The sequence below is a fragment of the Ovis canadensis genome, chromosome 6 (genome assembly GCF_042477335.2).
Source record: "Ovis canadensis isolate MfBH-ARS-UI-01 breed Bighorn chromosome 6, ARS-UI_OviCan_v2, whole genome shotgun sequence".
Lineage (NCBI taxonomy): Eukaryota > Metazoa > Chordata > Mammalia > Artiodactyla > Bovidae > Ovis > Ovis canadensis.
Window position 1 is genome coordinate 73,203,353 of NC_091250.1, and position 27,812 is coordinate 73,231,164.

A 27,812-nucleotide genomic window follows, 5' to 3' on the forward strand; every position below is an offset into this window, starting at 1 on the left:
TATAAAAGAATGAAATCAGAACATTCGCTGTATCATATACAAAAGAAAAAAGTAAAAAAGCTAAACTAACCTACTTTATTTTTTTTAATGGTTCTTTTTTTTAATTGAGATACAGCTGACATATAACATTACAATAGTTTCAGGTGCACAATATAATGATTTGATATTTGTATATATTATGAAATGATAATCACAAGAAGTCTAATTAAAATCTGTCACACAAACTTAAAACATTTTTCCTTGTGATGAGTGTTTAAAACCTACTTTCTTAGCAACTTTCAACTATGCAATATAGTTGAATATATTTTCCCCCTTTTTCTTCTCTTTTAAATTTATTTATTTTAATTGGAGATTAATTACTTTACAATATTGTATTGGTTTTGCCATACATCAACATGAATCCACCACGGGTGCACACGTGTTCCCCATCCTGAACCCCCCTCCCTCCTCCCTCCCCATTCCATCCCTCTGGGTCATCCCAGTGCACCAGCCCCAAGCATGCTATATCCTGCATCAAACCTGGACTGGCGATTCATTTCACATATGATATTATACATGTTTCAATGCCATTCTCCCAAATCATCCCACCCTTTCCTTCTCCCACAGAGTCCAAAAGACTGTTCTATACATCTGTGTCTCTTTTGCTGTCTCGCATACAGGGTTATCATTACCATCTTTCTAAATTCCATATATATGCGTTAGTATACTGTATTGGTATTTTTCTTTCTGGCTTACTTCACTCTGTATAATAGGCTCCAGTTCATCCACCTCATTAGAACTGATTCAAATGTATTCTTTTTAATGGCTGAGTAATACTTCATTGTGTATATGTACCACGGCTTTCTTATCCATTCATCTGCTGATGGACATCTAGGTTGCTTCCATGTCCTGGCTATTATAAACAGTGCTGCGATGAACACCGGGGTACACGTGTCTCTTTCAATTCTGGTTTCCTCGGTGTGTATGCCCAGCAGTGGGATTGCTGGGTCATAAGGCAGTTCTAGTTCCAGTTTTTTAAGGAATCTCCACACTGTTCTCCATAGTGGCTGTACTAGTTTGCATTCCCACCAACAGTATAAGAGGGTTCCCTTTTCTCCACACCCTCTCCAGCATTTATTGCTTATAAACTTTTGGATCGCAGCCATTCTATCTGGCATGAAATGATACCTCATTGTAGTTTTGATCTGCATTTCTCTGATAATGAGTGATGTTGAGCATCTTTTCATGTGTTTCTTAGCCATCTGTATGTCTTCTTGGGAGAAATGTCTATTTAGTTCTTTGGCCCATATTTTGATTGGGTCGTTTATTTTTCTGGAATTGAGCTGCAGGAGTTGCTTGTATATTTTTGAGATTAGTTGTTTGTCAGTTGCTTCATTTGCTATTATTTTCGCCCATTCTGAAGGCTGTCTTTTCACCTTGCTTATATTTTCCTTTGTTGTACAGAAGCATTTAATTTTAATTAGGTCCCCATTTGTTTACTTTTGCTTTTATTTCCAGTATTCTGGGAGGTGGGTCATAGAGGATCCTGCTGTGATTTAATATGTGTATTTTTATCATCTCACTGTAATGTGTATATGTTCCAATTGGTATATGTTGTGCTTCCTACATTTGTGAATTCATATATTCTATCAGTTTTAGAAAATTCTCAGCCATCATCTCATCAAATACTGTCTCTCCTCTGTTCCTTCTTTCCTTTTAGCTCTTTAGTTGCATGCACAATAGATTGCCTCCCTCTATCCTCCATATCTCTTTTTTTTTATTTTTCAAATTGTATTGAACTATAGTTGATTTACAGTGTTGTGTTAATTTCTGCTGTATAGCAAAGTGATTTGGAGAAGACAATAGCAACCCACTCCAGTACTCTTGCATGGAAAATCCCATGGGCAGAGGAGCCTGGTAGGCTGCAGTCCATAGGATCCCGAAGAGTCGGACACGACTGAGCGACTTCACTTTCACTTTTATGCACTGGAGAAGGAAATGGCAACCCACTCCAGTGTTCTTGCCTGGAGAATCCCAGGGATGGGGGAGCCTGGTGGGCTGCCATCTATGGGGTCGCAGAGTCGGACACGACTGAAGCGACTTAGCAGCAGCAGCAAAGTGATTGCTATACATATATATACACACACATACATACATTCTTTTTCATATTCTTTTCCATTATGGTTTATCACAGGGTATTGAATATAGTTCCCTGTGCTATACAGTAGGACCTTGTTGCTTATCCATCCCATATATAATAGCTTGCATCTCCATGTCTCTTAATTGTCTTTCACATTATCAATTTCCTTAGCTTTCTGTGCTACTATCTGGAAAGTCACTTTAGATCTTTTTTCCAGTTTACCAAATTTCTTCTTCAGCTGTGTCTCCTCTGTGCATTGAGTTTTCAAGTTCAACAGTTATATTTTTAATTTGTAAAAGATTTTTTTTGAGGGGGCAGTATTTTAAAAATCTGACATTATTTTTTATAGTCTCTAGTTTGTTTTTTTTTAGTTCAGTATGTTCTTTAACATTTCATACATTGTTAATTTATTTTCTTGAGTCTTATGTAGAACCTTGCAGAGAGGTTGTGGCATACATGAGTGAAGAGGAACTAAAAAGCCTCTTGATAACAGTGAAAGAGGAGAGTGAAAAAGTTGGCTTAAAGCTCAACATTCAGAAAACTAAGATCATGGCATCTGGTCCCATCACTTCATGGGAAATAGATGGGGAAACAGTGGAAACAGTGTCAGACTTTATTAGGGGGGGCTCCAAAACCACTGCAGATGGTGATTGCAGCCATGAAATTAAAAGATGCTTACTTCTTGGAAGGAAAGTCACGACCAACCTAGATAGCATATTCAAAAGCAGAGACATTACTTTGCCAACAAAGGTCCGTCTAGTCAAGGCTGTGGTTTTTCCAGTAGTCATGTATGGATGTGAGATGGACTGTGAAGAAAGCTGAGCACTGAAGAACTGATGCTTTTGAACTGTGGTGTTGGAGAAGACTCTTGAGAGTCCCTTGGACTGCAAGGAGATCCAGCCAGTCCATTCTAAAGGAGATCAGTCCTGGGTGTTCATTGGAAGGACTGATGCTAAAGCTGAAACTCCAGTACTTTGGCCACCTCATGCGAAGAGTTGACTCACTGGAAAAGACTCTGATGCTGGGAGGGATTGGGGGCAGGGGGAGAAGGGAAGACAGAGGATGAGATGGTTGGTTGGCATCACCGACTCGATGGACATGAGTTTGGGCAAACTCCGGGAATTGGTGATGGACAGGGAGGCCTGGCGTGCTGTGATTCATGGGGTCACAAAGAGTTGGACACAACTGAGTGACTGAACTGAACTGAGTATGATAGAAACACAGTCATTGTCTCTTCTCCAACTTTGTTCCCAAATGTACCCATCATATGTCCCCTGAAACTAAATGAAGGTGGTGGAGAAAACTGGTGGCCCTAATTATTGCCTAGACCTTTTAAAGAGGTTGAAAAGAAGCCACAGGACTTCCCTGATGGTCTGGTGGTTAAGAATCCTCCTGCCAATGCAGGGGACATGAGTTTGATTGCTGGCCCAGGAAGATTTCATATGTTTCAGGGCAACTAAGCCCAAGCACCACAACTACTGAGCCCACATTCTAGAGTCTAGGCTCCGTAACAATAGAGGTCCACCCATTGCAAATAAGAGAGTAGCCCTCACTTGCCACAACTAGAGGAAGACTGCACAGCCAAATAAATAAAAAATAAATAAAATTTAAAAAAGAAAAGAAGGCATAGATATCCATTCCTCTTCCAAAGAAAATATCCTTGATAATGCAGTACCCAGCAGCTCCAAGAGGAGAAAAGCCCTGGGTTAGCAACAGCTCTTCATTTAAGATCCCTGTGTTTTGGCTATTCTGACATTTAACAGAAAGCATTTTCCCCATGCAAAATGAAATCATGTCAGATTACTCAATTCTTCTTCTTCTTCTTCCTCACATGTATTTTTTGAAGTTATTATCTGGAAGAATATGGAGAATACTGGGGCAAATCCCAAACCATTCACCAGGTAAATATGCCAGGAGTAAAGACAGTAGCTGGTAAAGTAGATATAAAAAAACTTAATACCTCAAGAAACCAGTTTTACAAAGCTGAACTCACACCTGTATTCAATTGGCTTTAGCTGTTCCTTCTTTGATTCTATGAGCCTCTGCTGCTGCTAAGTCGCTTCAGTCGTGTCCGACTCCGTGCGACCCCATAGACAGCAGCCCACCAGGCTCCCCTGCCCCTGGGATTCTCCAGGCAAGAACACTGGAGTGGGTTGCCATTTCCTTCTCCGATGCATGAAAGTGAAAAGTGAAAGTGAAGTCAGTCAGTCCTGTCTGACCCTCAGCGACCCCATGGACTGCAGCCTTCCAGGCTCCTCCGTCGATAGGATTTTCCAGGCAAGAGTACTGGAGTGGGTTGCGATTGCCATCTCTGTATGAGCCTCTAGGGAAATTTAAATTATTGACTGAACCATGTTTCTGCATAAATTGTTGTTAAGTAAATGACTGTTTGAATACGATTATCAGCAAGACTCTATAAATGTTACTTTCTTGGTAGGCACTCCTATTTTATTTCCTAAGTGCTGCTAAGTCACTTCAGTCGTGTCCGACTGTGTGCGACCCCATAGACGGCAGCCCACCAGGCTCCCCCGTCCCTGGGATTCTCCAGGCAAGAACACTGGAGTGGGTTGCCATTTCCTTCTCCAATTATGATAGTGAAAGTGAAAGCGAAGCCGCTCAGTCGTGTCCGACTCTTAGCGACCCCAGGGACTGCAGCACCAGGCTCCTTCGTCCATGGGATTTTCCAGGCAAGAGTACTGGAGTGAGGTGCCATTGCCTTCTCTGATTTTATTTCCTAGAGGATAATAAAAAATAAATGAGGAAGAAACAAAGACAATTAAATAGTAACATATGAGTCAGTTCAGCTGGTCAGTTGTGTCTGACTCTTTGCAGCACACCAGGCTTCATGTCCATCACCAACTCCAGAGCCTACTCAAACTCATGTCTGTAGAGTCAGTGATGCCATCCAACCATCTCATCCTCTGTCCTCCCCTTCTTCTCCTGCCTTCAATCTTTCCCAGCATCAGGGTCTTTTCAAATGAGTCAGCTCTTTGCATCAGGTGGCCAAAGTATTGAAGTTTCAGCTTAAGCATCAGTCCTTCCAATGAATATTCAGGACTGATCTTTAGGATGGACTGGTTGGATCTCCTTGCAGTCCAAGGGACTCTCAAGAGTCTTCTCCAACACCACAGTTCAAAAGCATTAATTCTTTGGTGCTCAGCTTTCTTTATCGTCCAACTCTCACATCCATATGTGACTACTGGAAAAACCATCCTTTTGACTAGTCTGACCTTCAACTGTATTGAAGAGATGATTTTGTTACAACATTTGAATCAAAACTCAAGAGTGAAACACACAATGCAATGTATTGAGAAAATCAAACTAACAAATCCTGTTTGGATTCACACCATTGTGTCCCTTGGGAGAGTTCACATCACTTTCAGGGTACTAGGGAGAGTAAATGAGATACTATCCATTAAGCACCTGTCATGGTAAGGCCCACGGTAGACTTTCAAATAACAATGGTTCTCTTCCTCTTAAATATTGGGTTTTCTTGATGATTTAAGACTAACATCTCACTTTCACCTTTCTAAAGATGCAGCCTTCTGCCAATGACGAGAATGATAAGACCTGGCAAGAGATATCAGATGAGATCAAGAAGATATTTAAGACTGCTGTAAAACTGCTACATGAAAAGGGGAAAATGAAACATAGCCAAGCCAAGAGGTACCTGTTCTCAGGTAATTTTGTATGCATCTTCAGTAAACTGAGGAATTGATCATTAGTAGATGTATTCACTGTTTCCTTTTATGGTTCTGCAAGTTTAATTGTATTTACTGCCTGATGAAATTTAATTTTTTTAAATATTTTTATCTCCTGGAGAGACAAGTAATCTTTTTACTCAAAGATAAGCTTTTACGTACTTGAGGAATTCTCCAAAAATATGACTTTAAAAGAAGTCAGAGAAGGCTGAATATAAGAGACCAGACTCAGCCAGTATTTCTCAGTTGACCTGCTCATTAATTCACTTGCTCAGCAAACATTTATTGAGGGCATATATATGCCAGGCACTGGGGCTACAACAATGATGAAGAAGGCAAGGTTTCTGCTCTCCTGGAACTTATTGTTTAGTGAGGAGGAAATAAGTGCTAGGTAAGTAATCAAATAAATGAACAATATCATGTCAGAAAGGATAAGTGCTATGAATAAAACACAGTAATAGGATCCTAGGGCCTGATGAAGGCTGTGGGGGTCCAGATTTAGATAGGGCAGGTGAGAAGGAAATGACTTCTGGGCTAAATGGCAGAATGAATCAGAGCTGGCAGTGCCATATCTAAAATAGAGAATTCCAGGCAGAGGGATTGCCAGGTTCAAGATTCCTGAGACAGGAATGTGCTAAGCAAGTTCTAGGAGCAGGAAGCAAATAAAGGTTGCCAAGCTCAGAGAAGGAGAGATGAGGTTAGAAGGTGGGCACAGGCCATAATAACAACAGAAATAATCAATAAACAATCTATAATAGGAATATAAGAGAGTTTTATTCAGGCCAAACTGAGCACTGTAGCCTGAGAGACAGGTTCAAGAAGCACTTGAATTGTGTTCTACCTGACTGCAAAATGAGGGAGGCTTATAGAGGCAAAAATCACAAAGTTACAGTAGGTATCAAGTTGTTTATCAAGAATTATAATTAGAGCTGGCAAGAAGTCAGGATGCATGTTAAATAAGGACTGGTTGGGGTCTGAAATGGTCGCATAGTTACAAGGGTAGACCTTGAGACCTAGGCAACTGCTAGCAGATATCATTTTGAGAATAAACTGGTGGTGTTCTTCCATCTGATACAGTTCAGAGATTTCAAGTTCTCAGTGATGCAGGAAAAATGTCTGAAACCACACACACAATGGCCACTGGTTGCATTTTGGATGCCTGAATCATAGATATTCCATTTTGATTTTTAGATGTATTCTTTCCTTTAGTGGTTAAATCAGATGTGCAATGCATGTTTGATGGGCCAGAAGACAGGCTGTTCTATTTAACATACAGTTCAACCCAAATCAGGTATAAGCCAGAATGACTCCCTCATATTTCAATCTGTGAAAATTTCTTCCATCACTGTATAAGATGGGAAGCTATCAGAGGTTGGGAAGTAAGGGAGTGGCAGGATCTAGATTAGCCTTAAAATAAAAAATATCCCTAACTGCTGAGCGGAGACTCACTTGCGGGCCTTTTTCAGCTGTGGAAAAGAGGTTTTATTTTTAGGAATTGCACAGGAAATCACATATCTGAAGGAATATGTCAGTCATAGTTTCCAGGGGATGAACGCTCCTAGGTAAAGTAATTGGTTAAGTAGCATTTATTTTAAGAGGTGATAGCAAAGAATCACTGAAGAAAAAAGCAACAGTATTTGCATTTTCAGACTGGTTTTGTGAATGATGTGGCAAAATGTTTGTGAAAACCTAAGAAGCACTTGATACCATTCTCGCTGGATATGCCTGTATTTTAACCTCAGAGAAAGAATCTTGACAAATTCATTCTCCAGAAGATGTCAAAAATTGGGTCTTATTTTAATTCTCCCTAAAAATGCTAAAATCACCAGGAATAAGTACTATCTTTAGAATATACAGGTTAACATATATCCTTATTCCTCTGGGATCTTTTTGATCCATTTTTGAAGCCCTGGTTCTTTGTCTTTATCAAGGGCAAAGCTACCCTATTCCTAAACAATGTGCTGTATCAGGAAAAAAAATACCAAGAGCAAACACTCTCCTATTCTTGATATAAGAGACACCAGTTAGGGAGAGCATCCTCTGACTCAGAGTTAGACAGCCCAAGTTTTAAAAAATTCATTTGGTCCACATGGATAGCCATATGAAGATTAATAGTTTTGTACTGGGTAGTATGAAATACTATACCTGGACTATTTTCTGTTTGGGGTTACATCTGTAAAAGATACGCATGCTCAAGAAATTTTAATTTCTTTTACATTCCAACTCATTTCAAGACCATGTTTGCACAGTGAAAGTTGCTGAAGAGGGGCCAGCTCTTTGAAATGGATCGAGTATATTTGTTTTGTGCCAGTCTATCAGTAACCAATGTGGTAGTTAGACCAGCCTTTCTGTCTCTTGTTAGGACTGCAAGATACTCTTCAGCAATCACCATCAGGTAACTTTGAAAAAATAAAGGCTTATAACTTATAAGTGGAGTAGGAAATGGCAACCCACTCCAGTATTCTTGCCTGGAGAATCCCATGGACAGAGAAGCCTGGAGGGCTACAGTCCATAGGGTCACAAAAAGTCTGACATGACTGAACACACATCCACGTTACTTATAGGACCTGGAAATTACAGAGCACGTCTAAAGCCACACAGCAAGGTCGGAAGCAGAGAGAGAAAGAGAGGCAGAGCACACATGTCTAGGGCTTTGCTTTTACTGGGCTCACTCTTTACTGGTAAATTTAAAACATAAAAGTGGGAATTTAAAGCACAGGGAGAGAGAAAAACAAGTAGCTGGAAAGGTTAGTTATTGAAGTCCACCGAGAGCTCTTAAACAAAGGCGTCTCGGTGAGGGGGGCTGGCCTGCTCTGTATGTTTGGCTGTTAATGAGTTTATTCAAGATAGGTATCATTGAAGTGGATGCCTCAGCAATCAAAGCTTAAGTCAGACACTTGCATTATAAACAAACAGTGCCCCCCCCCAAAAAAAACTGTCAGGGTTTACACTACAATATTACTTTAATATTTTCATAAATCTTCAAATAAGAATACCAGATAGAGGGATTTCCCTGGTGGAACACAGGTGGCTGGACAAGAAATGGACCAAAGGCTACTTTCTGCAGGAGTTCAGAATATCCAAATTTCTTGCATCTTCCCCTGTACATATTATAACAAATTTGTACTCTTCTACAAACAGAAGAGTAGACATATGTTATATAAGCTTCCTTACCTGGCCTCCTGATGCAATTTTCCTGAATAAAATCTTTGGTAAAATATATTGATTTGGGACTTTCCTGGTGATCTAGTGATTAAGGGTCCACATGCCATTGCAGGGGACATGGGTTCAAGAAGATTCCACATGCCTCAGGGCAACTAAGCCCGTGTGCTACAGCTACTGAGCCCATGCACCACAAGTACTGGAGCCCGCATGCTCTAGAACCTGGGCTCTGCAACAAGAGAAGCCGTCACAATGAGAAGCTCACACGCTGCAACTAAATAAAGCCCATGTGAACTAACAAAGACCCAGCGCAGCCAAAAAAAAAAAACTATCCTGATGTGAATGGCACAGCTTATTCAACACTGGTGGTTTATATAGATACATCTCTTTTACTTCAATCACAAATCTTTATCAATTGCTATCATTACTGAAAAAATATTATCACAGCAGTTCTGCTAAAAGGTACCATTTTTAAATAAAATTCCCACCTCCCTTAATAGTTACTTTATAGAATATACCTATGTTTTGTTTTTGCTTGATGTTGCAGATGTGGCCAGTATATTGAGATGGTCTAAGTTACAACCAGCCCCATCCCCTGCCCCCATGCTTCCACCAGATCCCAGCCCAGCAGTCACCGCCTTAAGAAAATCTTCCCTGACTTCTCCAAGTGGATTAGATTTCCCAATTGTTTACTCTCACGGTACCATGTCATTCAACTTCCCAGGCATAAAAATAATACATTTATCTGTGGGACTCTGTGATGCATATCCAGAGAAGGCAATGGCACCCCACTCCAGTACTCTTGCCTGGAAAATCCCATGGATGGAGGAGCCTGGTGGGCTGCAGTCTGTGGGGTCGCTGAGAGTTGGACACGACTCAGTGACTTCACTTTCACTTTTCACTTTCTTGCATTGGAGAAGGAAATGGCAACCCGCTCCAGTGTTTTTGCCTGGAGAATCCCAGGGACGGGGGAGCCTGGTGGGCTGCCGTCTATGGGGTCACACAGAGTCAGACACGACTGAAGCGACTTAGCAGCAGCAGCAGTGATTCATGTCTGCCATCCTCCACTGGACTATAAGCTTCATTAATAGCTTTTTCTCTCAGCATTCTATTTTCTCCCACCACAGTATCCTAAGCAACTAGCAGCATGCCTGGTACATAGCAGATGCTCAGTTAAGACCAACTGGATAAAGAAAAGCACAGGGGAGAAAACAAGCTTTAAAAGACTGCTTGTTTTAAAATTCATGTCCATCGGTTTAATTATTTTATTTTTTTCCCTAAAATTGTGCATAATTGTTGCTTTTTATTAGTACTGATACAATTTTAAATGTTCTTATGGGGCCTCAAATGGTTTAGAAAGTATATTTACTTTTATGTGAGCATATGTGTTATAAGCCCTAACATCTCAGAAGAAATAGTTACATACTGAGTCATTTTCCTGTTCCTGCTCTGATGGGTGTAATGGGATTTAACAGTGACATGGATAATGGATAAATGAAATTAGCATGTAATTATATTTTGAACATGCTTTTACATTTATATTTACACATATATGTCTGGGGTATATGCATCTCAAACAAAATGGTGAGACCACAATGGAGGAAAGACCGACGAGGAAGAAATAGACTAGATACGTCATGTGGCCTCTTCCTCGTTCTCTCCTTGCCCCAGTTAGTTCCTGCTCTCCACTCTTAGAACCTCTGGAGTCTGGGAGCAAAGCCAAGTGGGAACTTAGAAGAAGCAACTATAAACTTAGTGTGCTTGCTTTCTTATGATTAGGTTCAACCTCTCCCTCAGGTCTTGGAGGAAATTAAGCAATTTTATTTAGAATCCATTGTTCTGGGATCCAGGCTGTTTAGGAAAAGACAAATAGGAAATTAAGGGCTTGAGAAATTATTCTAAAGATGACTCAGCTACACACTATAAGCAAAATAAACTACAACTACTGACTTGAGAGTCACGTGCTAGAAGCGTGGATGCGTTGCTTATTGGTTCTAGACAGTAAACTCCTTGTTGTACTTTCTTTCAGCGATAGAGGATGAATTTGATTTTGCTCTAGGAAAGCAAACTCCAGCATTCCTGAAGAAGTGTGTTTGCTATATAAGGAAAATTGCTAACATTGAGCGTTTCGTGAAAATCCCAGAAATGGGAAAGTACATGGATGTAACTGGAACAGAACCAAGAATTATTCGGGACCCTGAAGCCCAAGAGAAGCTGATAAAACTCAGGGATGAATTTATTCCTACCATTGTTGCTTCATCTAATCTGAGAGTGTACACGTCTGTTACTCATTGTGACATGAAACTAGGCTATTCCCAAGAAATAGAAAACCATTACATAGAAGGACTTGGTAAACAATTTTATGAGGACATGATTGATATAATTCAGGCCACGGTACAACAGAATTTTGACACAGAAACTGACACGCTCTATGATGAAATCCTTCAGCATTCGTCCTTATGTAAAACATATGCCTCCTTCTACGAGTACAAATGTGAATCTCTAAACATCGTGCATAAATACATTCTTCCAAGCAAAACCGGGCACATCAACCCACTTATTATATACGGTGGACCATGCACTGGAAAGACCCTTCTACTAGCTGAAGTAGCAAAGAAGGTAAATACCTATTCTTTTGCGTGTATATTTGTAAAAACTTTGGGGAAAAGATCGAGTCACCAAATTCACTTCCATTTTCTGTGTTTACTATGAATTATAATTGGTCCTTTTGGAATGGATACTTTAGCGTTTCTCTTTTGCTGGTATAACAATTATACTGAAAGATAAGACTCACGAGGTTCAATCCTAGAACAGCTTTTTTTTTTGTCTCTTACTGTTCAAACTCATGTTGTGGAGCTAGTTCTCATCTGGCTGGAAACAAAGGCAGATCTCACAACTCTTCTCATCACTCTCAGCAAAGACAAGCCCTCTGATTGCTTCTGGATGCTAAATCCATCTCAGTTCAGCAATTAATATGTCCAGTTGTAGATGATAATTTATACTTCAGTCTACATCTCCTTCCCCCAACTGAGGCCAACCATAAGCCAGGCCCCTCCTGCAGGAAGTAGGAACATGACCAGCTTCTCCTTTCTTACATCACTTCTTCCCCTCCACAACCCCAACCACACTCTGACTTCTATAGGTTGTGATTTAGGGGATGTAGGTAAGGTGGCCAGAACATTCTTATAGACCAGTACCCTTCTGACCTGGGCTCTGCACTCTGGTCTTAGAAGGTGTTTAAAACTTCCTCCTGTTTCTTCTGAGGCCTTTTCCTGGTTTCCGGAAGGTCTTTTCCCTCTCACACTACCCGACCTGTCCTCACTGAGCACCTCTCACCTACTGCTTCCTAGGCACAGGAAACCGCATTGTTTTTCCATCTGGTCACCCTCATGGCTTCTAGACAGCCAGCAACCCATATTCTAGTATCTTTCTGCCAAGAGCCTCTCCACAGCAAGCTCCCTTAGACAAGAACTGGGTAAAACAGAACCAGCAGAAACCCTCATCGCTCATACTTATCAGTGGCTGACATGTGAAACATGGGAAACATGTGGGTACTGTTTTGTCCTGAGAAACTCCAGTCCCAAAAGGGCACCTATCACTCCTCCATTGGAGCAGCTAGCCAGGCTCAGTCACTCAACCTGCATATTCCTCAGCTGTCATCAGACCCAGATGGCTATGTTTCTCAGGCCCTAGGGGACATCCTGAAAGTGGTCCATTGCAGCGCCTTTCCCAAAAGTAGAAGTGAGAAGTGGGCACTTTGGGAGTAGGGTGGTGAGAGATATAACCCCACAGCATCCTCATCTCCCCACTTCCCTGGTGGCTCAATGGTAAAGAACCTGCCTGCCAGTGCAGGAGACACAGGGAACACGAGTTTGATCCCTGGGTCGGGATAATCCTTTGGAGAAAGATATGGCCATCCAATATTCTTGCTTGAGAGATTCCATGAACAGAGGGGCCTGGCAGGCTACAGTCTATGGGGTCACAAAGAGTCAGACATGACTTAGCAACTAAACGATGACAATAAAATCCTCCTCTCCCATTTTTTTTTTCTTGGCCCCTTTTTCAGGCAGGAGGCAAGTAGTCCACCAAAGGTAGCAAAACTAGTTTTCGAAATTCCCTTTCAAGTCTTGCAAGATGGGCTGGAGCTTCATTCTGGAATGTGGTATCTATTGTCTAAACTGGGTGAAACTAGTACCAGGCTTAACCTCCTGTTACACTTGATACCAAAGTCTGATGGTTTATACTATCCTGGTGTTACTTCAGAATATTGCTCTTCTTGTGACTACTGTCTTAAAAGCAGAACTGTCCTTAACTTTGTGAACATTCTTATGATCTATCACATGAGGACAAGAAGAGGGACAACTGTGCTGCACCTCATGTGGGGATTGTGAGGACACACACAGGTGACAACCAGGTATATCAGACTTATATTCAAAGTCCTTAGGGAGGCCTATTTACCGTTTCTCAACCTGCCACACCCAACCACTGGTTTTTCTTCTTGTGTTAGGGTATGAGCCCTTTCTTCAACTGAAACGGCAGGCTTATATTTAGGGGCCACGTCGTCTCAAAATAGGTGTGTGCGTGTGCATGTGTGTGACCGTCTGCTTGTCTGCGCACTTCTTTGTAGGTGTGTCTTCAAACTTTAGAATTATTCCAAGTGAGCAAGACAGTAATGCTACAAGGGGAACTGAAATCAAATGAGAAAACGCTCGGTGTATGCACTTCACCAGAGAAGGCGATGGCACCCCACTCCAGCACTCTTGCCTGGAAAATCCCACGGGCAGAGGAGCCTGGTGGGCTGCAGACCATGGGGTCGCTAAGAGTCGGACAGGACTGAGCGACTTTACTTTCACTTTTCACTTTCCTGCATTGGAGATGAAATGGCAACCCACTCCAGTGTTTTTGCCTGGAGAATCCCAGGGATGAGGGAGCCTGGTGGGCTGCCGTCTATGGGGTCACATAGAGTCGGACACGACCGAAGCGACTTAGCAGCAGCAGCAGCAGCAACATGCACTTCACACTCACTCTAGGGCTTTTTCCTTGTGGAAGAGGGGAGGATAAAAGTGGTTGCAGGAACAATGCACATGTGATGCAACCCTCTGTGTCCAGCACGGTAGTCATATGATGTGTGTGATATGCCTGTACACACACGCAGTCCCCATGGGCAGAGTGTGGTGACAGTCAAACAATGACCTTCTGAGTGCTCGCTGTTCTGGGTATGCTGTGCAACCACCAGCTTCTCACAGGAGCCTTGCCTAGTTCTAGGTCCCCTGCCGAGACTCTGCTTGCTTCCCCTCCCTCCTGGGGAACATCTGCTCCAGCGCCTCCCCGTCTCCACCAACTACAACTTGTGCTCTCGTGACCTTGTGTCCCTTGTAAGGATCCAGACAGGCATCTCACGTTTGTCTCCAGGTCGTCTCTTGTGCAACCAACATTTCCTGGGACATGAGCTCATATCAGAAGGCCATTCTTTATAGACATCACATATCCTCCAACCCGGGATTGGGAAGAAGGATGATGCATGTAATCATCATAAGCCATCCACACAGGGACAAACAGATTGTATTCTGTTTCTGATTTGCCACCGAAGGACAGCGGTAAAATGGAGGGATTGTGCGGGTGCGTGCATGTGCGCATGCTCAGCCATGTCTGACTCTGCGACCCCATGGACTGTAGCCCATTAGGCTCCTCCTCCATGGGATTTTCCAGGCAAGAATACTGTACCTTCCTCCAAATTAGCTTCAAAGGTTGGGGCCAAACACCAAAAACAAGTTGCTTATTTTCCTTAGCAGTTAGTTTTGAAACTGACATCCATGAATCTTCTAAACTTATTCACATTTTAATCTGAACTACCTATTGGGGAACCAAGTTTCATAAACTTACTTCTTAATGTATTAGAAAATATGTCTTTTTCTAAGGAGTATCCTTGGTGAACTCCACAGATTACTGAAAAACATTATCTCCCTAAAAATATGCTTTGGAGTGTTTATACTTTGATCATATCCCTTTTTTTCCTTACCTTTTCAGACAGAAAAATACTAAACCTAGCAGCCATCTCATATATGTTATCTCTTTAACTGTACAATTTAAAAAAGAGAGAGTGGGAGAGAGAGAACACTAGAATGAAAGTCAGATATGACTTCGATTCCATTTTCATCTCTTGGTAATCATTTAACTACAAGCAAGCTATTTATCTGGCTTGGGCCTCAGTTTCCTCTTCTGTTACATGATACTGTAATCCTATGTAATCCTATTTGTCCTACAGAGAGATAATGTGAGGTCTGATGACTGCCTGTTTATATAGTAAACTGTCTGTTATAAAGCACAAATTCAGCCAAACTCATTTAACCCACATTATCAGATTTTTATGATAATAATAAAAAATAATTATAATGATGACCCTATAGCATCACCATAGAGTAAAAGTCTGAGTCATAAAAGATTATATTCAATATCATTTTATTGCTGAATATTTTTATTACATTCTAATTAACTAGAAGGCTTCTCAGGTGGCTCAGTGGTAAAGAATCTGCCTGCTAAGCAGAAGATACAAGTTTGATCCCAGGGAAGATCTTTAGGAAGATCCCCTAAAGAAGGAAATGGCAACCCACTCCACTATTCTTGCCTGGGAAATCCCATGGACAGAGGAGTCTGGCGGGCTACATAGTGCATAAGGTCACGAAAGAATTGGACATGACTCAGTGATTAAAATACAGCAAAGGTTAACTAGACCATGGTCAGCCGTATGTAACCTCAATTAAGGAAGATAATTGACTTGACCTAATGTGTAGGTCCCTGGTGGCTCAGTCGATAAAGAATCTGCCTGCAATGTGGAGACCTGGGTTCAATCCTTGGCTCGATTCCTGGGTTGGGAAGATCCCCTGGAGGAGGACATGGCAACCCACTCCAGTATTCTTGCCTGGAGAACCCCCACTGACAGAGAAGCCTGGTGGGCTATGGTTCATGGGGTCACAAAGAATCGGACACGACTGAGAGACTAAGCATACAATGTGTAGGTCATTACTTAATCTATTCATTAAATATTTACCAAGCACCTCCCATGTGCCAACAACCGTGCTAAGAAATGGAAATTCAGTGATGAGGAACTAAGCATACTAGATATTCAGATTTACAGTTGGTGAAATGCTTTGTAACTTTTAGAATACAAGCCAAATGCTGCCTTGTGGTTGACTGCTACTGTTACCACTGTTTTATTACCTCTGGTGGAGTGATCCTGAGCATTTCACCTATGTCACAGCTTTGTGACAGCTCTCTGACCATCTCAGGCTTTTCCATCTCCTGGGTCTAGGTTACTTTCTGCCTGGTTGGGGTTACCAGAAGGCTGATCTCTGCAGAGGAAGTGTTGTTGCATGTGCCCATGGGAATATGTATCTCCATTCTAAACGCCACCTTTGTGTTTTAGGCTTATGGCTGGCTACATGAAGACACAGGACCAGAATCTGACCCAGTTGTAGTCGTGAGGTTTCTAGGAACCACAGACTTGAGTACTGATCTTAAGTCTCTCCTTCTAAGTGTTTGTGAACAGTTGGCAGTGAACTACCGGTGCCTGGTTCAGAGCTACCCGAAGAAGATCCATGACCTCCGTGACTTATTCATAAACCTTTTGAATGAGTCTTCATTGCAGAGACCTCTCGTGGTCATATTCGATGCTCTGGAGCAGCTCTCAGAAAGCGACGAGGCCCGGAAGCTCTGGTGGCTTCCCGTGCACCTTCCCCGCTTCGTCCGGATCGTCCTCTCCACGCTGCCCAACAAACATGGGATCCTGCAGAAACTGAGGTGCCTTATCCACGAAGAAGACAACTATATTGAGCTGATTCCCCGGGACAGGAAGATGTGCAGCCAGATGCTCAAACACCAGCTTCTGCGGGTCAAAAGGAAGGTCACGTCGGGCCAGCAGATTTATGTGAACAACGCCTTCTCCAAGTGCACGCTGCCCATGTTTGTGAACCTGACCTTCAGGGAGGTGAGACACTGGCGATCTCACAGAGACGTCAACGAGTCCTCCCTCTGTGTCACTGTGCACGAAAGCATAGAGCAGCTCTTCTGGTCCCTGGAGCAAAAGTGTGGGCAGAAACTTGTCTCCCGGGCTCTCGGTTACATCACCATGGCCAAAATGGGTTTGAGTGAGATGGAGCTGGAGGACGTGCTGGCCCTGGACAACAGTGTGATGAATGAGCTCAATGAGAGCGTGAGGCCCAGCAATCCCCTGAGGGTACCTTATCTGTACATCGCAAAGCTCAAGGAGGGGCTCAGTGGATACCTAATCGAGAGACACGTGAAAAATGTCACCCTGCTGGTCTGGGCCAACAGACACCTACAGCTCATAGCCCAGAAGCTGTATCTGCAGGACAAGAGCGACCTGCATGAAATGCACACCATACTGGCAGATTACTTCCTGGGAGTCTGGTCAGGGGGCAGGAGGAAAGCTTTCTGCCTGGAAGACCCCTACCTGAACGGCTGCCTTGACTTGGAGAGCAAAAGCCTGCTGGAGGAGGAGAGACACTTCATTGAGCAGGCTTCCTTTGACAGGCAGGCCCCTGACCAGCCCTGGGTCTTCCAGTGTAATCCACTGGAGCCTGACATCTTTTTTGTCAACCATCGGAAAATGTGTGAGCTGCTGTACCACCTGACAAGGTGTGGGAAGACTGACGACCTACTCTATGGCATCATCATGAACTTCAGCTGGCTTTACACCATGATCAAAATCGGCCAGTTCGACAAAGTGCTCGCAGACATTGAGCTGGCTTACAACTGCTCGCAGGAGAAGGAGCTGAAGTTCCTGGCGAGCACCCTCCGCAGCATCAAAACCAAGGTCGTTGCGTTCCCCGGCTCCCTCTCTGCAGAGCTTCAGCAGAGGCTGCTGCCTGTTGTGAGCTCCCTGCCCAAACTTAGACATCTTCTCTTAGAATGTGACAAAGATGGGCCCAAATACTGCTCCATTGTGCCATTACACTCATCCATGGATGTGACCTACAGCCCAGAGCGACTTCCCTTGTCATCTAGTCACCTGCATGTCACTGAGATTCTGCCCACCTGTAACCCCAGTACGGTCCTCACGGCTTTAGAAAATGGTTCCATCAGCACTTGGGATGTGGAAACGCGTCAGCTACTCAGGCAAATCACAACAGCCCAGTCTGTCATCCTCGGCATGAAACTCACCAATGATGAAAAGTATCTTGTGGTGGCAACAACAAATAACACCCTGCTGGTTTACGACAATGTAAATTCTTGCCTCCTGTCTGAAGTAGAAATCAAAGGGACCAAGCATGGAAGTGGCTCCACCTACATCAATGGATTTACACTGTCCGTCAAACATGCTCTGGCCTGGCTCGAAGCCAGCAAAGATGTCACTGTCATCGATTTGCTCTATGGATGGCCCCTTTACCAGTTCCACTGCTGGTACGAAGTGACCTGCGTCCAGTGCTCACTGGACGGCGTGTACGCCTTCTGTGGACAGTACCTGAACACCACCACCATCTTTCATCTAGGGAGTGGAGAAAAGTTATGTACAGTGACATCTGAATTTTCAGGTGGGTTTGTGAAGTTCCTTCTTATCTTGGACACGGCTCAGGAAATGGTAATGGTAGACAGTGAGGGCAGCCTTTCTGTTTGGAACACAGAGGACATCTCCAACCCCCAGCTGACTGATGACTTTGACTGTCGCAGGGAAGACAGTGAGGTGGTCAGCATTGAACTTTCAGAGGACCAAAGTGCAGTTCTTATCTGTAAGGCCCTCAGCATCGAGCTCTTAGACACTGGCCTGTGGAAGGTGGCAGAAAAGTTCAGAGCAAAACACAACGAACGCTTTATATCAGCTGTGCTGTCCAAGAACGGAGACTGCATCATCGCGACCATGGAAAACACCCCGGCCGTGTTCTTCTGGAGGCGGGACACGGGGCAGTGTATGGCGAGCTTACAGGAAATCTCAGGTACCATAGTCAAGCTGGTGAAATCCAGTCACCACAACATGCTGCTATCTTTATCCACCAGCGGTGTTCTTTCCATCTGGGACATAGATATAATCACAGCTATGTCCAACATAGATAAGACTGGAAAACCCATCCAAAGTCTGGTGTTACCTGCTCGCGGGGATATCATTTATTCCCTCGATGGCTCAGATTGTGTTCACAAGTGGAACTTCAGTAGCGGGTTCCTTGAAGCAGTATTTAAGCATGAAGGAACGGTTGAACACTGCGTGCTGACGTCCTCCGGAGACGTCATGGTGACGTCAGACGATAAGAGCAGCCAGTACGTCTGGCACACCAGCAGTGGTGAAAACCTCTTTCGAATTAATGGGCAGAGAATCTCTCAGCTGCTGATTACACACAATGACCAGTTTGTGGTCTCTCTCTGCGAGGAAAATGCCTCCAGGGTTTGGAGACTGGCCACGGGCCACAGGGTGTGCAACATCCTGACCAGTCTGCAGAACGCCTTCATCACCTCTGCGAACACCTTCGTGGTGGGCATGACCAAAAGCAAGGTGCTGGCGGTCAGTCTTTGGACAGGAAGCATCACCAAGAAGTTCTGCTGCGAAGATGGCACCACCATTGTGAATTTTAAATTGATTCCCGACTGCCCGGATATCATCGTGTTTATCACGTCGGCGGAGACGGTTAATATCTGGAGTCTGACAGAAGAAGTGATCTGCCGCCGCGTGCAACTTCCAAACAACTTTCTGAAAAACCTAGAGGATTTTGAAATCTCTCCCAATGGAAAGCTAGGCATTATTTCCAGGGGAGATGAGAATATCAACGTGCTGGATTTACACAGCGGCAAATTACGGGTGGTGCATGCCTCTGGGGTCATTTGGAGGCAGAGGCTGTCTCGAGACGGGCGCTACCTGGTATACATTTGTTTCCGAAATGGGGAAGAAGAGGATGAAAATGGTGCAATATCCAGTTTGATTGTCATGAGACTGGCCGATGGCAAAAATATCGGTGCTTGTTCCCTTTACAAAACACCAACTTTCCTTGCCCTTTCCCAGCGTCACCTGAACATCATTGTGGGTTTTGACGATGGCAGCATAGGGATATACACCGTGGTGGACCGTGTAGATGCTGCGCTGAAAATTAAAATCGCCACTTCAAACAGCAGACAAATTTTCAACAACGCGACACAGACATCCAGGCCAAAGTGTAATAGTTACTGTTTTAAAGTGTCTGTGGATTGTCTATGGAGAGAGTCGACTGAGGTTTTTGCAAGAGACAGCCCCATCACCGTGAGTGACGCCTCAGAACCGAACGAGTCAACACCCTCCAAGAAACACAACTCCTGCTACGAGCGGGTGTGCTCTGCCCTGGAATCCAGGGGCCACAGCTATGCCCCTGACAACTAACAAAATGTTTTTCCTGCTTAGCAGAACTTCATAATACACACATAAAAGGAAAAACAATTACCTTCTGTATCCCAAATGGTACACATTTGTTCTTAAACGACAGGGGGAAAAAAAGGAACGATGCTGCAGTTCCAGTATTAATTATTGCCATTCTCATACATTGAGACAATCCCCTGGAGAAGGGAATGGCAACCCACTCCAGTATCTTGCCTAGAGAAAACCATGGACAGAGGAGCCTGGCAGGCTACAGTCCATGAGGTCAGAGTCAAACATGACAGAGCAACTCACACACACACATGAAATGTACAGAAATGTGAAACTATTCATAGAATCGGTCTTTTTGACAAAGTTTATCCAAGACTGCAGTCTTGACAGAATTTCTAGAAATCATATTTACATGACTATATCAGCTGAGAGTAGTTTTTAAATTAACTGGACTGGAAGAAGCAGCTTAACTCATCCCATTGTCCAGATGAGAGAGGTTAGAGCTACACACAGACCATCTGGACTGGAGTTAGTCCTATAGCAACAGGTTGAAATTGTGAACACAAACTGCTGTTGAACTTCAAATGATTGTGGATAACTAAACACAGCCTTAATCTCCCCTTACACTTTTACGATCCTGACAACTGTGTCAATCCAGTCTGCAGATGGAAGGTCTAAAGGTGCAAAATAATGTACAAAAGTGCCCAGAGGTACTCCCAGTTTCCCAAGAGAAAGGATGTTTAGTATGAGGCCACAGACTGGACTGGGGCAAGAGCTGCCTACCGCTATTACAGGGCTACTGAACACACATAGAGTCGGTCTTCATTACAACTGCATGCAAGGGTTTCTGTATCATGGAACACACAATTTTTAAACTATTTTCTGGGCTGCAAAGGAACACATTTAATATGAAACCACAATCTTTTCGTGTCATTTTGAAATGCCTGTTTGTGCTGGGTGTAAAAATGTTACAGAAAGGGCATTATAAACGCAGTCAAAACACCTGTTCATTTCTATCATTGTACCAACAAAAGGCTGTGCTATAGAAGTTGGTTGTGTGGAAGCATAGATTATTTCCTAAACCCCTGCAGTAAATCTTATTAGAAGGAAAGCTTTCTCGACATGCCATCTGTGGAATACTGACGACATTTGCCTTACTTACTCTCATTCTTCTTCTTTCCTGTGTAAAACGCAGATAGCTGACCAAATACTCTGGGACAAACTGAATATGCCTGTCTTCGTGCTAAAATATTGCATAAATCTTAAGGGCATCCAAAGGCTCTTTACTGTCCTGTTTGTAAGTAAGCACTTTCTTACTTCTATACACTATATGTATCATTCTTTATCCGTTATCCTTTCTGCCTGAGGATTCTCTGGAGTCTTTTATAGTCTTAGCCATTTCAAAGCAGAAGCTACGAAATTGGTATTCAATGTTTTTTAAAAACTACTTCTCCTGTTTAAAAGAAAATATTACATCCCAGTAGGGGAACATGATTTTCTTCCTTCCATATCCCCCTCATGGCATGTCCTTGGATGACTTTCCAATGGTGATCAGTAGTAGTGGTTTGGTTTGAAAGGGACCATGGTGTCTTGAGAAGACAGAAAAATGAGCAAGGCACTGACTTTCAGCCAGCTCTGCCTTGAACTCATCTGTAGACAGATCTTTAACGTCCCAAACGTATTGTTTTCTTAAACTGCAAAAATAAAGGTAGTGATAGCTCCTCTATTGCCCTCACAGAGATGTGGGGGAGAAATGTGAGAAAAAAGGAGAGCTACATCCTAATTGTTAATGCTAATGTCAGAAACAAATGATCTAACCCACAGGGAGTCCAATATAGGTGTATTTCACTTTGGAAAACAGTTTGACACATAAGCATACAGAGATGAGGTTCAGATATGAAACACCCCGGTGAAAGATTTTTTTCCAGTATGTTCCTCCTGGTCTAGCTACCAACCAGGGAGGTGGTAGCCCAGAGAAGTTTCAGCCCACGTACAGATTACCTGGAGTTGATTGTATGAGTCAATGCTTTTTTGTTTTTAGCTCTTTGGAGGTAACACATACTTATTCCTGTCATTATCAGTTGGACCTCCATGCTACACCTTTCTAAGAATTAAATGCCTAGATGGATTCAATGTAGTGTGAATGTTCTATGTAACAGCTAATAGAGTTTTAACAAGTGACTTGAATGATTTTTCCTAACTTGTTTGCAACTGATAGCTCATATTGAATGTTTTTATGTAAACTTTGTATTGTTGGGAAGAATTACCCAATCAGAGATTTATATTTTCATAAATGTTACATTTAGTTAAATTTTGTTACAGAGTTGTTACACTAGAAAATTATTGCAGTCTTCAAAAAAGGTACAGTCTTGTGTATGTATTGTTTGTATGAATAAAGGATAAACTACTTAGATTTGCATGGTGTTTGTTTTTATCCCCCAACTTTAGCAGGTGCAGTTCAGTATCTTCAATAATAATAATAATAATAATTGTTCATGCTTACCAAGTGCTTACTGTACACGAGACAGTTTTTGGAGCTTTGCATGTTCTAAGCCATGTAATCTTCACAACAGCCGTATGAAGTAGGCACTGGAAACATTCCAAAGGTACAGATGAAACCTAAAAACAGAGCTCCAGAGGGAATCGCTCAACAGGATTTCAGCACATCATCAATTTCTTTCTGTTAGCTTCTCACAGCACATAAAAATAAAGCATTGAGTATCTAGCAGACACTTACTAATAATAACCTAGAAGAATATTTTCTAATTTCCAGATTAGAGACCAGACTAGGCTCTGAAGTTTACTGGAGGTCTTTGCAAACTCCCAGAATTTTCACGTATAACCATAACCACAATAGTTGAGGCATTCACTCAGCAAATATTCACTTGGGTATGCATTTTGCCAGGACGACAAATTTGAGTAAAATAGTTTATACCTTCTTTGATTTCAGTCTTAATAGGAAAACAGGAAGCAAGTACTATGTGTAGTACATGAAGTTCAACTCTCAGAGAAAATGTAGAGGAGTGGATCATTATTATTTGCATAAGACCATTTAATACACATGAAGTTTGTTGTTTATATAAATATCTTCCATCCTAGGAGCAAGAATACAACAAACACTGTACTTGCTATGTCCAAATTATGTTATGCCTAAAATGATTTAAAAATTAGTCACGCACACCTCTGCCCTCCATAATCCTATAATCTAAGGGAGGTGCAACTAAATTACATATAAGACAGACTATGTTTTTTTTTTTTAAGTTGTTAGACGTGAAAGCCAGGTGCTAAGGATATACTGCAGCTGCTGCTGCTGCTAAGTCGCTTCAGTCGTGTCCGACTCTATGCAACCCCACAGATGGCAGCCCACCAGGCTCCCCTGCCCCTGGGATTCTCCAGGCAAGAACACGAGTGGGTTGCCATTTCCTTCTCCAATGCATGAAAGTGAGGTCACTCAGTCATGTCCAACTCTTAGTGACCCCATGGACTGCAGCCTACCAGGCTCCTCCATCCATAGAGTTTTCCAGGCAAGAGTAGTGGAGTGAGTTGCCACTGCAGAGGAACAAATAAATCCAACTGGGGATCAAAAAGGATGGCCAAGAGGGGGCGACAGAGAGCAGGGGCTTCAAGGCTAAGCAGCGCTTAGCTGTCACAATGTCAGAATGACACTTCAGGTGGAGGAAGCTGCCTGAGCAAAATCAGGGAGAGCCAAAATATCTCCAAAGTACTTAGATGACTTTAAATGCTACGTAGGGATTTTAAACTTTACCTGATAATAGGTGTGTGCTAAGTCACTTCAGTTGTGTCTTTTTGCGACCCACGAGGCTCCTCTGTCCATGGGATTCTCCAAGCAAGAATATTGGAGTGGATCATCTCAGTGCACCAGCCCAAAGCATCCAGTATCATGCATCGAACCCGTGTCCTCCTCCAGGGGATCTTCCCCACCCAGGAATCAAACCTATGTCTCCTGTGTCTCCTGCAGGTGGATTCTTTATTACTGAGCCACCGGGGAAGCCCATAATAACCTAAAGGGAATCATTAAAAAGTTTTTGAGAAGGGGAATAGTCTGGGTGAAATGGTATTTTAGAGTGCCTGGAGCAATACTATGTCAGCTGAGTTAGTGATGAAAGAGACCATAAGCTGAGAGACCAGTAAAGAGACTGTTGCAAAGGTCTGATATAGAAAGCATAAGACCTTGATCTTAGGGCAGTGGCAATGAACTTGCTAAGACGAGTGACTTCAGGACATTACTGATAGAGAAGACAGTGATAGAGGTTGGTGATGAAAAAGAAGGAAAATTCTAATTCCAGTTCCAACCAAAATTGAGTGAAGAGTAGAGTTACAAATGTAAAATGAATAGGTTAGGAGATGAAAATGAGGGAAATAATAAAGTTGGACCAAGAGAGTTTAAAGGTTAAGACATCCATGCAGGCAATTGGAAATACACTATCCATCCAATGGAGAAAAACTGAGCTAAAAATATAGAATCTAACCAGTAATCTCTTTCTCAAAAGTCTAAAATGCTTACTATGGCACTTGCTTGATTATAACGAAAGCCAATACTATGCTGTGTTAATCACTTCAGTCAGGTTAGATTCTATTCGACTCCATGGACTGTAGTCCTCCAGGCTCTTCTGACCATGGGATTTCCCAGACAAGAATACTGGAGAGGTTGCCATTTCCTTCTCCAAGGGATCTTCCCAACCCAAGGATCGAACCCACATCTCCTGCATTGCCAGAGTCTCCTTCATTACAGGCAGATTCTTTGCCACTGAGCTACCAGTGTTGGTCACTCAGTCACGTTGGACACTTTTTTTGACCCCGTGGACTGTAGCCCTGTAGGTTCTTCTGTCCATGAAATTCTCCAGGTAAGAATACTGGAGTGGGTTGCCATTCCCTTCTCCAAAGCCAGAACTACTGCTGCTGCTGCTGCTGCTGCTGCTGCTGCTGCTAAGTCACTTCAGTCATGTCCAACTCTGTGCAACCCCATAGACGGCAGCCCACCAGGCACCCCCGTCCCTGGGATTCTCCTGGCAAGAACACTGGAGTGGGTTGCCATTTCCTTCTCCAATTCATGAAAGTGAAGTCGCTCAGTCATGTCCAACTCTTCAAGATCCCATGGACTGTAGCCTACCAGGCTCCTCCATCCATGGGATTTTCCAGGCAAGAATACTGGAGTGGGTTGCCATTTCCTTCTCCAAAGCCAATACTATAACCTTTTTAAAAATTTGTCTCTTCTTTCGTTTAGAGCTATGTTGACAAATATTTGACAGGAAAGAATGGAGACAGAGACGTAGAGAACCAACTTGTGGACACAGTGGGGGAAGGAGAGGAAAGGACAAATTGAGAAAGTAGTGCTGACATATATACAGTGGCATTTGTAAAACAGATAACTAGTGGGAAGCTGCTATGTAACACAAGGAACCCAGCCTGGTGCTCTGTGACAACCCAGAAGGGTGGGATGGGAGGGGGGCAGGAAGGCTCAAGAGGGAGGGAATATATGCATAATTATGACTGAACCATCATAACACTGTAAAGCAATTATCCTCCAATAAAAAAAATACATATCCACTCAAATTATTGGGTTGGCCAAAAAGTTTGTTTAGGTTCTGCAAGCTGTTACAGGAAACCCAAATGAATTTTTTGACCAACCCAATAGCTTTCTTAGCTTCCATGACTTATCATCAGAGAACAATTTATATGCCAATGAAAACATAAGCACACCTTAAAAACTAAGTGATTCATGGTGTTTCATTCTCATATGCATGAAGAAACCATAGGTTTTTCTTCTGTATGTTTTTATGAGGGGCCCCTCTGAGCTCTATTTGGCATTCCTTGTGATCTGCATTAACTACAGATTACACATAGTACGGACACATCAGAGGGTTTGGGTTAGTGTATCAACATAACAAGCTGGTATCAACATGATAAACTGGTAACTTGAGGTTAACACCTCAAGTGGTTTATAGTATCCCCTCAGCCTTTAATAGATGAGGGTAACCTAGCCAGCAGCTTGAGCAGGCTGAGGGCAGTGGTGCCTCATTTGTTAAAACACATATTTTTTCGCCCTCCCTGACCCCATTATTTCTGCGTCCATATGTCTAGGATGGAGCCCAAGAATCTGCAGTTTTACTAAATCCCCCCAGATGATGCCAATTCTGCTAGTCTGGGAAACATACTTTAAAACCCAAGATAAACACCCAAGTCTTTTTGGTCAAAATAACCAACTAAAACTTACCGTTATCCTGTGACCATGTTTAAAGCATGGGTTAGAAATTGGATAAGATGGTTCTTTACGCGGACAAAGGGTTTTATCAGAAAGTAATGTAAAACAGCATGCACCTGTGCTAAGTCTCCTCAGCCGTGTCTGACTCTTATGCGACCCCATGGACTGTAGCTTGCCAGGCTCCTCTGTCCATGGGATTCTCCAGGAGAGAATACTGGAGTGGGTTGCCACTTCCTCGTCCAGGGGAACTTCCCTATCCAAGGGTGGAATCAGTGTCTCCTATGTCTCCTGCCATTGGCACGCACACTCTTCGCCACTAGCGCCACCTGGGAAGCCCAAAACAGCACATAAACTAAGTCACTTCAGTCGTGTCCGACTGTGTGACCCCATAGACGGCAGCCCACCAGGCTCCCCCGTCCCTGGGATTCTCCAGGCAAGAACACTGGAGTGGGTTGCCATTTCCTTCTCCATGAAAATATTCCATAAATGAATTTCAGTAACTCTTAAACATTCCACAAAATTTCCTAAGAACCTGTGAGAGTATAATACCTGGCAATCCTTTCTAAAACAGAAATTCACCTATCTGCTACATTACTGCTGATGATCTGAAGTGTACATGATCTCTAAAAAATAACCGTACTGAATAAAACTAAAAGGATCATCCAAGTTCCTACATAATACCAAAGTATTTATCCAGGATTACTGAATAAATCATAGCAACTTGGTATCCTTTTCAGAAAAATAAATCTCAGAACTTACGAGCATGTGGCATTTCACACTGTACCAACTGAGTAACAGTAAATGAAGGTATACCCACTACAACTTCTTCACCAGCTATTGTGTCCTGAAATATGATGTCTGCCCCTGGCAGCTACCATTCCAGTTCCACAGGGTATTTTCCAGTCAGACAAGCTGTACAATGATCATTCTTTTCAAAACATTCCAGACCATTCCCATTTTCTTGAATCATAATATCTTCCCATCCTAATAATTTATCATTTTAAAACATGCAGCCACTACATAAGTGGAATGATTCAAAAAAAAAAAAAGGAGTTAAAGTGTGACAAACGTTGTCATGTAAATAGCGCTGGAGTCACTGGAGTGGACAGATTACATCTTTAAACAGTATTCTGCCCTGTTGCTTCTCCAGCATACTGTTTCAAGCTGACGCTCTCTGAATGGACGAATGAAGGGGAAAGAGAGAAAAGGACAAGCTAGGTGGCGCCCTTGCTTAACATATCTCCCTGTTAAGGCCAACACCGACGC

General features: G+C 42.8%; 1 protein-coding gene across 1 annotated transcript in view; it reads left to right on the forward strand.

The window, feature by feature from the left end:
* NWD2 (NACHT and WD repeat domain containing 2) overlaps positions 1-22,734 on the forward strand; it is a 237,329-nt gene extending 214,595 nt beyond the window's left edge. The window contains exons 5-7 of the mRNA XM_069593826.1: positions 5,655-5,799; positions 11,012-11,601; positions 16,406-22,734. Coding sequence (XP_069449927.1) covers positions 5,655-5,799; positions 11,012-11,601; positions 16,406-20,338 — 4,668 coding nt within the window. The 3' untranslated portion in view covers positions 20,339-22,734. The remainder of the gene's footprint in view (positions 1-5,654; positions 5,800-11,011; positions 11,602-16,405) is intronic.
* Positions 22,735-27,812: the final 5,078 nt, after the last annotated feature.